The sequence below is a fragment of the Apis dorsata genome, unplaced genomic scaffold, assembly GCF_000469605.1.
Source record: "Apis dorsata unplaced genomic scaffold, Apis dorsata 1.3 scaffold_50, whole genome shotgun sequence".
Lineage (NCBI taxonomy): Eukaryota > Metazoa > Arthropoda > Insecta > Hymenoptera > Apidae > Apis > Apis dorsata.
Window position 1 is genome coordinate 863,795 of NW_006263351.1, and position 9,942 is coordinate 873,736.

The window sequence follows — 9,942 nt, forward strand, 5'->3', positions numbered from 1 at the left end:
AAGATAAAAATTTATAAATTGAAATTATTAATTGTAATATTTTCATATTTACAAATAAATTTCATTAGTATTATAAATGAATAAAAAATTGCTATGCAAACATAGATTAAATATAAAAATATCAATATATTATTATATGTTTTTTGATATAAGAAATTTTTAAATATACATGCAAGAAAGAAATCGAATTATAAAACTTGAATTATAATAATTGTAAGAATAATAAAAATTAAAATTTTAAATACTTAATTATATAACATTAATTCTATAAATAATTTTATTATTATGTATTATTAATTTTTTCTATATAATTCTATAAATAATATTAATATTATTATATTTAATAATTGTAATATTAATTATTAATATTAATTCCAAATTATTATTATCTATTTCAAATTATTTTATAATATTATAATTATATTTATAATTTATTTTTTAAGATAATAATGTATTTAACTAATATCTTCAAAATGAATGTAATGATAGATAAAAAATTTTAATATATAAATCAAAGAATTATATTTTAAAATGATAAATCATATTAAATACTAGTAAATTGTTAGACGTAAATTAATAATAAAAAAAAAAAATTGTATAAATAGAATTATTGATCAATTACATTGGCATCGTCATCTTAAAGATATATTTTATATATCATTTGAAAATATCTAAATTTTTGGCATTAAAGATTTAAACATTGTAATTTTGAAATAGAAATGATAAAAGCGTTCAATTGATATCCTGTATATTTACGCGTACGCGTTTATGATTGCGCTAAGTAAATAAACAAGGAAAAAAAATAATAAGAGAAGGATAAAGATAGTCTAAAAATTATGACATCAGCGCCATCTCCTGGGTGATGCAAATGAAACATATAAAGAAAAGATAATAAAAAAAAAGAAAAGGACCGAGATAACGTAAGAATGGACTAATAGCGCCATCTCTTGATCTTTCAGAAAAAATTTGAAGCTCAACAGATGGCGTTCATTTTGAATTTTTACTCTATCTTATCTTACTTTTGAAGAAATATTTTACTTCAAGAGATGGCGCTACCTGTCAATTCCTATCTTATCTCTGTCTTTTTCTTTTTATTTGCTATCTTTTCTTTATATGTTTCATTTGCGTCATTCAGGAGATGGCGCTGATATCACAATTTTTAAACTATTTCTATCCTTCTCTCATTATTTTTTTTTCTTTGTTATATTTGCTTTGCAAAATTAATATATACTTAAGAGACAGCTTCGATAACTGATTAATTTTATCATTTTTTTTTTATGACCGTCGATATTTTATTTATATTGCATTAATATTTACAATTGCATTTTAGTAATACATATAAATAAATTTCATCTTAATAATTCTGTATTTAAATTCATTTTCATAAAAAAAATTTGATAATTCGATATTGTTTTCATTGTGTTATAATAAAAAATATGAGAAATTTTTAATTCATGAATAATTTAATACGTACATCCATCTACTATTTACATTAATCAAAAGATCTATAAATGCAATTAATATATATAATGTAATATATATAAAAAAATATTTAAAAAAAAAATTATTTCTAAAATCTTTGTTAAGTTAATTAATTTTTGTGATTGAATTAAATATAATTACTACCGTTTTAAAAGACATAACAAATATTCTAATTTTTTGCGCTCACAATATGAGCACAAAGTCTCATATATAGATAAAATAATAGATTTGTTTTGCATTCTATCTATTCTGCATAATTATCTCTCATCTATTATAGTATATAAAATATTATATATTTGTATATATATATATATATACAATAATGAACATTCAAATAATATATATATATATATGTAATATATATTTTTTAATGTTTATTTTAATAAATTATTATTCGATAGCTTATCGAGTAAAAATAAAATAATAATAAATTATTTAGTTTAATAAAATATTGCTTGTATTTTATTTATTCGTTTTCAAAAAATATAAAATTTAAAGAATTTTGAGAAAGAATCGCAACATATAATAAGCGCTGGAAATCTCGAAGAATCTCGTTGCAATATAGGATTCTGTTTTCAGCAACTTCAGGCAAAATAAATGCTAAACTACATTTAACGTTACGATGAAAATATATTTAAATTTAGAAAAAACATGTGTAAACGTTAAGATTATTTTCTTTTAATCTTATTAATTAAAATAAAATAAAGGAAATAATATTTTCTGTAATTTGTGGTAATATATGAATATAGTAAAAAGAATGTAGTTAAAAAGTTAACGGTGATACAATGTTTATTAATTAAAATTGTTTATACAGCAGTATTATAATAGTGCAATTAGGAACAATCCAAAAATAATATATTTGGTGTTATATTATAAATGGCCCTATTATTCACAAGCATGTGGGATTCAACAATGTTTTTGAGCACTTTAACCCCAAAATTTTATGTTGCACTCACTGGAACGTCATCCTTAATTTCTGGATTAATTCTAATTTTTGAATGGTGGTATTTTAGAAAATATGGTACATCTTTTATTGAACAAGTATCTTTAAATCATATTTCACCATGGATTGGTGGAGGTGACAGTGGATCAGATGGAAATAATTCAAGTTTAAATGGTTCAAATTCAAATCAACAAAATGTTCCAGAATGTAAAGTTTGGCGGAATCCAATAAATTTATTTAGAGGGGCAGAATATCAAAGATTTTATTGGGCTACAAATAAAGAGCCATTAACATATTATGATATGAACTTATCTGCTCAAGATCACCAAACATTTTTTACCTGTGAAGGTGACACAGGTAAATCTTATATAAAAAATATTAAGAAGTTTTGAAAAATTAAATATTAATAGTTTACTTTTAATAGGTAAAGCTGAATATGAAATCATGCAAACTGCATGGAGAGAACGTAATCCAGTAGTTCGAATAAAAGCTGCACATAGTGCTCTTGAACGTAATCCTGATTGTGCACCTGCATATATTTTACTTGCCGAAGAAGAAGCTACCACTATTGTAGAAGCAGAAAAAATTTTAAAACAAGCCTTAAAAGTAGCAGAAAATAATTATAGAAAATCTCAAAGTACTCAACATCAAGGAGCCATTGCAGAGGCAATACATAGAAGAGATACAAATGTATTAATATATGTTAAACGAAGATTAGCTATGTGTGCAAGAAAATTGGGAAAATTAAAAGAAGCAGTAAAAATGTTTAGAGATTTGACAAAGGAAGTTCCACCAATTATGAATGTGCTAAACATTCATGAAAATTTAATTGAAGCTTTATTAGAAATGCAAGCATATGCAGATGTTCAAGCAGTATTAGCAAAATATGATGATATTAGTTTACCAAAATCTGCAACTATTTGTTATACAGCTGCATTATTGAAAGCGCGAGTAGTTGCTGATAAATTTTCAACAGATATTGCTAGCAAAAGAGGTTTAACTACTCCAGAAATGATTGCAGTTGAAGCTATTCATAGGGCAGTTGAATTTAATCCTCATGTACCTAAATATTTATTAGAAATGAAACCATTAATTTTACCCCCAGAACATGTATTAAAAAGAGGAGATTCAGAAGCAATTGCATATGCATTTTTTCATCTTGCTCATTGGAAGCAAATGGAGGGTGCTCTTAATTTATTACATTGTACATGGGAAGGTACTTTTAGAATGTTGCCTTATCCTTTAGAACGAGGACATTTGTTTTATCCATATCCAACTTGCACAGAATGTGCAGATCGTGAATTGCTACCATCATTTCACGATGTTAGTGTTTACCCTAAAAAGGAGTTACCGTTTTTTATTTTGTTTACAGCGGGTTTATGCTCCTTTACAGCACTCTTAGCTCTCTTAACGCATCAATATCCCGATACTATGGGTGTAGTTGCACGATCGATGCTTGCCTGGTTTTCTCATCCATTTTATTACATTTTAGACAAATTAGAAGCAATTTTACCTTCTAATTTATTACAACAGCTTTCTAGAATATAAAACAATCTAAAATCTCTGATTATTAGACTGCAAATGTTTATATAAACATATATCTTTATAAGAAATAAATAGAATAATAAGATAACAAATAGAATAAACAAAAATTTGTTGTTTTATTAGAGGATTTAAAAAATATATTTATTTTGCATTTTATATGCATATTTTTTGCATATTCAATGCACGTTCAACTGTATATATATATATATTATTATTTTGTTATAATTTTAATCGTATCTCTCACCCTGTATTTTGCATATATGTATATTTTGATATATTATACCAGCATAAACATCCGCAGTCTAGTAATCTTAACTCATTGTGATATTTATGATACTTATGCTTTCATTGTCATACATCAATTAAGTACATCTGTACTTCCCGAATTTCTTATGACTGATATCTTTTAATATCTATGTATTTATAGAATTAATTATTTAGTTAACGTTGATAGCTAAAAACAGTGTGTAGTAATGTACAATTAATAAAAGTTTGAATATCTTTGAATCAATTTGTATTTCTTGGATCTTATTTTCATATATATTATTTAAAATTTTTTACTTAATCTAAAATATGTTTGGGTATATCAATCAACAATATATTTGATTAGATTTCATATTTATTTAATAATTGATATTATCAGTAGCTCATAATTGATAGCGGAAAAATAAGGCAAATCAGAGATATCAATATTTTCAATTATATAAAAACTGTAGAATTTATTATTTATTCTATGAAATCAAAAAAAATTTTTTATAACTTTTATAATTGCTTAGAAAATACAGCAGAAACTAAATACTTAACAAAAATTAGCGTAATGATATTAACAATATTCAAATGCAAAATATATTGAGCATTATGCAATATCAATTATTCTTAATCTCTGATCCGCCTTCCTATCGTGAGACGGTTATGACAGAAAAAAGAGAGTTAAGACACTTGGAAGTCAGAGAGCCCAAATTTCATACATGGGCTGGCTCACTATGACTTTGATTTTACTTCAAACATTCATTCTCAATTAATTTTAACTGATAAGTGATAAAATCTGTTACTTTATATATGTACAATATTTCTTTACTTTATAATTTACTTACTTAAACGAACATATGTAACGCAGAAATACTATTAAATAACTATCTTCACACAACTAAGTATTTCGCATTGTCACTATCAATGTATGTGTGTAATAAGAACATGTAAAAACTTTCAAATGTGATCCTTAAATTTCACTATATAGTTATCCTTAGCGTATCATTACAATTAAATGTATTTATAGTAATAGTATTTTATAAAGTAGGAAATATTTTGAGTATTCATCTCCTGCTAATATCTGGGCTTGTATACACGCTTCTTTTATTCAAAGATTCGTATGAATCTTAAACACCATATTATTTCTTCACATCATTATGGTGGGATTACTTATTGCGAAAATTAATTATGAAAGAAATTCGACAAAAGTTTACGCAATGTATTTATGTACAAATTATAGATTGTCCTTTTTTAATAGATCAGTTTTGTCAGTAGATCAACACACGTAGTCACTTCACTGTGTTCAGATTTGATCGTTCCGTCATTTTCTACAAATAAGGCACCTTTAACAAATTACGCTGTTATAGGCTATAACGATCTAGCAGTCCAACATTCAGTCAATGTCACAAAATCTGCACCGACGATAGTTAACTTGTAAATGCCAAATAAGGCATACATAGTCATTTTAGCATATAAAATAAAATCAATTACATATATTTAATATTACTTAATGTAACAATTAAAATTTCATAAATTATTCCCTGTTTCATTTATCATTTTTTACAAATAAGAAGCATAAAATTTTTATAAACAATGTTTTTCACAAATCATTCTTACTTATTAACAAATATGATATTTGTACAAGTTTTGAAAAATAATTGTTATAATATTTTAAGAAACTAAGGAATAATTCAGGAACAAATAAAATTAATCTACTGAAATCAGCTTATACTACTTGGAATAAATCTATTTTTTAGCATTTCCTATGTATCGATCATACTTGTATGTGATCAAATAATCAGATTCAAAGATAATTTGTGCATACGGAATGCTATAAAGTTTAGAAATTCTGGAAGAAGTACCATATTATCAACTTAAGTTTTTTCACTTTCTTATAAAAATCATTATCTTCGCCATATAGATAGAAATTGATATTATTATTAAAGGGTGCCATTTGCGAAATATTGATACCGGTCATATAATTTAGTAGACCATGAATGAATACTAGCTTCAACTAAATCTTCCACATGTCGACGTAATTGATCTTCTGTTAATGTAAGATGGAATCTATTTTTCAACCCTTGAACTGTTGCTGCTCCACCACTACGGAAACACGGAAGTTGTGATCCTATAACAGTAAAAGATAACAATTTTTAAATAAATTTTTAAAAATTAATATAAAATTTTCATAATAGGAATTAGGAAATTTTTACCTGATAACATTATTTCCACTAAATTGACAATTTTTTCCATATGTTTCCGTGCTGCAATTAATCCTTGGAGAATTAAAGTTTTGAATTCTTGAAATTGTTTAGATTGACTTCCACCCATTACCTCCACAAATTCTGGAGTTAATTTAAAGGGACTAGTCTCAAATCCTAAGTTTCTTGGCGAAGTTGAAAGAATAAATCCAAAATCTATGTGTATTAAATGACCATCGCTATGAAGTAAAATATTTCCGTTATGACGATCTTTAACTTGAATAAGATAACAGACAAGACAATAAGCCGCACAACTTTGAATAAAGTTTCTTTGCGCAATAATAAATGCTTCTGATATAGATGGGCCAAATTCTCTTTCAAAATATTGATAAAGCGTTAATTGGCACTGTTTTTTTACTTGATGAAGTGATACAGTATTTAAAATTGGCTCTATTAACCCACTATCATTCGATAAGCATAAAATTCTGTAAAATAATATTTCATATTTAATAAATTATATTTATAATAAAATATTAAAACATATATAATAATGGAATGTTTCATACTTATATGGCCGCACCCAGAGAGGTACATGTTCATCTTGCCATATTTTTTGTAACATTGAAAGTAATTGTGAAGCAAGAAGTTCTTGTCGAAGATCATCACCACATTTTACAATAACAGCAAGAAGTCTCCAAGATGCCAAATGACCATATGGACTGGATGACCTTATACGACGTTGTTTTAATTCCCATGGTTCCTTGAGAACAGCTGCTGATGGATCTTCTGGATCATGATTAAAGGTTGCACTAGGTGCAGCAGCCATTTCACTTAATCGCCTCTTTATATCACCAGGTACAAATATTGGTTCTTTACTATCTGATGATTCTTGACTTAATTGAGATATTGTATCTCTATCTTTTGGCTTACGTAATTGTAAATACTGCATGGAAAAAAAAATTAATAATTTATATTTTCAAAACTAAAAAAGAAATAAAAGAAATCATCATATAAATAAATACCTGTTGTGTGATTTCATCATCTTCTTGACTCCAACAATCACTAGGATCATCATCGGGAAAATTAAATGCGACTTCTGTATTTCTAACCGAATATGGAGAAATATTTTTAATTGGAGTTTGTCTAATCGGCAGCATATTCTGTTGCGTTTCTGAAGCGGATATGTTTGATGAACCCATTACATTAGATTGTTCACCTCCAGTTAAATTTTCTTCAGATTTAGTATGCCTCAATGAACATCCCACTATTTTTGTCGGTACAGGTGACGTATAAATATCTTCTACTTCTAACACTTCAACATAAATTATGTATGGTGCCTATATGTGTTAAGATATATTAATATATATTCTCGAAAAGAAATTATTTTTGTTATAACAAATTATTAGATGTTTAATATTTTTCACCTTATCCTTGCTATTAAGGACAGCAGCATATTGTGGTGGCACTCGTACGATATGATGTGGTATTGAACTGTGCAAAGGAAGCCACACCCTTGCAGGGAGATTCAAATTGAGAGTATTAAGTTCCGCTATTAATTGAACAGTTTTACTTTCTTTTGTTGGAATAGTTCCAAGTAATTTACCAATTGATATTAATGCTTGTATAAATTCAAGTTCTGGAGCAAGACGTGGCGCCTATAAATATGAAATTGTGTATAAATTAACATAAGATAATGAAATGAATAAGATAATAAAATTTACAATAATTTAAATAAAATTGTTAAATTACATTGCAAAAGCAGTCGGTTTTTTGTCCTCGTAAATCATTTACCACACCTTGGCAGGAATAAAAACAGGTACAACCATTATCAAATGCTCGACCAGAGCTCAGGTCCCCAAGACTTACTTTATTTATTGTACCTTAAAATAAATTGTAAAAGATGATAATTATAATTTGTATATGTGCGAATACATATATAAATTTCTACTCTTATTATTTTATAATAAAATAACAAATCATTTGCATTCACCGGAATGGCTACGACGTAGAGTTTGAAATAATCCACTGGCATCAGATTGAGATCTTTGGTGTGTCTTTTTATTAGGAGATGTAATATTTTGCATCGGAGTTAATGATAGCGGTGCGGGAGTTTGTAATCCAGTTACACGTTTTTTATTCTCATTTCCTTTTGGCCTAATGTTTGCATAAAAAAAAAGAAATATAAAAATAATTTGTTTATAATGTTTTTTCTCCAAGTTATATACGTATATATGTTTTTTACCTGAGTTCATCTGAGAGAATAAGATTTTTCAATTTGGTCCCATGAGACTTTTTTTTTGATGGCAAATGAGCATCTGAACTATATGCATCTAATAGCCAGGCACATTTTAATGAAAAATCAGCCGACTGCCTACACCTTATGAACAAATAATTACAGTATTTTAATTATTTATAAAATTTATTTTGTTCAAGTACCTTTATCTTTTTCTTACTTACCTATGAACAAGATATGGGTAAAGAACTTCTGTAACATCATGAAGTTGTATATACATCACAACTAATTGTGGTAAATAAAAGTCCACATCATTATCTGGGAAACTAAACATCTTGTTTCCTAGAAAATTTTACATGCACTTTATAATGCATTTTTGAAACTAATTTCAAAATATTTTTTAATATTATGTACATTTTATTCATGAGATATTTATTTAGAACAAATCTAACTTAATATTGAATAACTTAATACTTCAAAATTAATAAATGTAAATCATATTTAAAATTATATTAAATATATATATATATAAAACTAATATAAATGCTTACCAAGATAGCTTTGAACGCCAGGCTCTTTAGAATTAAAAAGATAAGAAATTGCCATAGACATATCAAAAATCTGGCTTTCAAACAATCTAAGCAAACATCCTTCAGATGGTTTTGGTTGTACCGTCTCTTGCCTTCGGCAAACAACACCAGTTTGCTTTTTTACAGCTGCCTCATTAGTTTCGGATTGCACTGCAGTCCCGCAACACAAAGTCATAGCCGCGCCGGCCAGTTCACTCTGTTTATCGTTCACTGGCAAGACTTCCATGGAATTTTGGAAATCTCGCGTACCAACTGTCACGCCCACATCGGTGCATCGTTGTTCGTCCTGTGTATACTCATGGCTCTCGAATTCGTTGACTATACAGACGTTATTGGAGCACGTTTCTTGCGAATCGTGATTACCACTGTTTTCGTGTTTATGTGGCTCACTATTATCACCACCCTTTTTCGACGAAGGTTCACTCAAGTGCACCAGTTCCACAGGTGACACTTGCACCGACACCGTCACTGAATCCAAAACACTAGTTTCTTCGCCATCCACTGTATCCACGCTATCCATGTCACCTGGTTGGGATAACGAGGAGTCGAGACTTTCACGGCTATGCAGATGATCAACGCTCGATTCTCTAGTGGCAACGTTTGTTGCGTCGCTAGAACCGCTATCGGAACCGCAAAGTATACCCGAGTCGTCGGACCCGAGACTGGCAAGATCTTCGCGTTCCCGGCTGCGCGCTTTGC

General features: G+C 27.7%; 2 protein-coding genes across 3 annotated transcripts in view; one reads left to right on the forward strand and one right to left on the reverse strand.

Moving 5' to 3' along the window:
• The first annotated feature begins 2,001 nt into the window (after positions 1-2,001).
• LOC102674904 (protein ST7 homolog) lies at positions 2,002-4,477 on the forward strand. Its single transcript, XM_006608871.2, has 2 exons — positions 2,002-2,782; positions 2,850-4,477. The coding sequence occupies exons 1-2, from the start codon at positions 2,359-2,361 to the stop codon at positions 3,971-3,973; spliced, it is 1,548 nt and encodes a 515-aa protein (XP_006608934.1). The 5' UTR covers positions 2,002-2,358; the 3' UTR covers positions 3,974-4,477.
• Positions 4,478-4,571: 94 nt separating this feature from the next.
• The window catches only part of LOC102674675 (phosphatidylinositol 4-kinase beta), an 8,597-nt gene continuing 3,226 nt past the window's right edge, over positions 4,572-9,942 (reverse strand). For both annotated transcript variants that reach the window (XM_006608870.2, XM_006608869.2), the window contains 10 exons: positions 9,205-9,942; positions 8,878-8,995; positions 8,663-8,797; positions 8,411-8,574; positions 8,170-8,300; positions 7,845-8,075; positions 7,443-7,757; positions 6,987-7,363; positions 6,433-6,905; positions 4,572-6,347 (listed from right to left, as the gene is read on the reverse strand). The exon at positions 9,205-9,942 ends at the window's right edge or, in 1 of these variants, runs on beyond it. In XM_006608870.2, coding sequence (XP_006608933.1) covers positions 6,160-6,347; positions 6,433-6,905; positions 6,987-7,363; positions 7,443-7,757; positions 7,845-8,075; positions 8,170-8,300; positions 8,411-8,574; positions 8,663-8,797; positions 8,878-8,995; positions 9,205-9,942 — 2,870 coding nt within the window. In that variant the 3' untranslated portion in view covers positions 4,572-6,159. The remainder of the gene's footprint in view (positions 6,348-6,432; positions 6,906-6,986; positions 7,364-7,442; positions 7,758-7,844; positions 8,076-8,169; positions 8,301-8,410; positions 8,575-8,662; positions 8,798-8,877; positions 8,996-9,204) is intronic.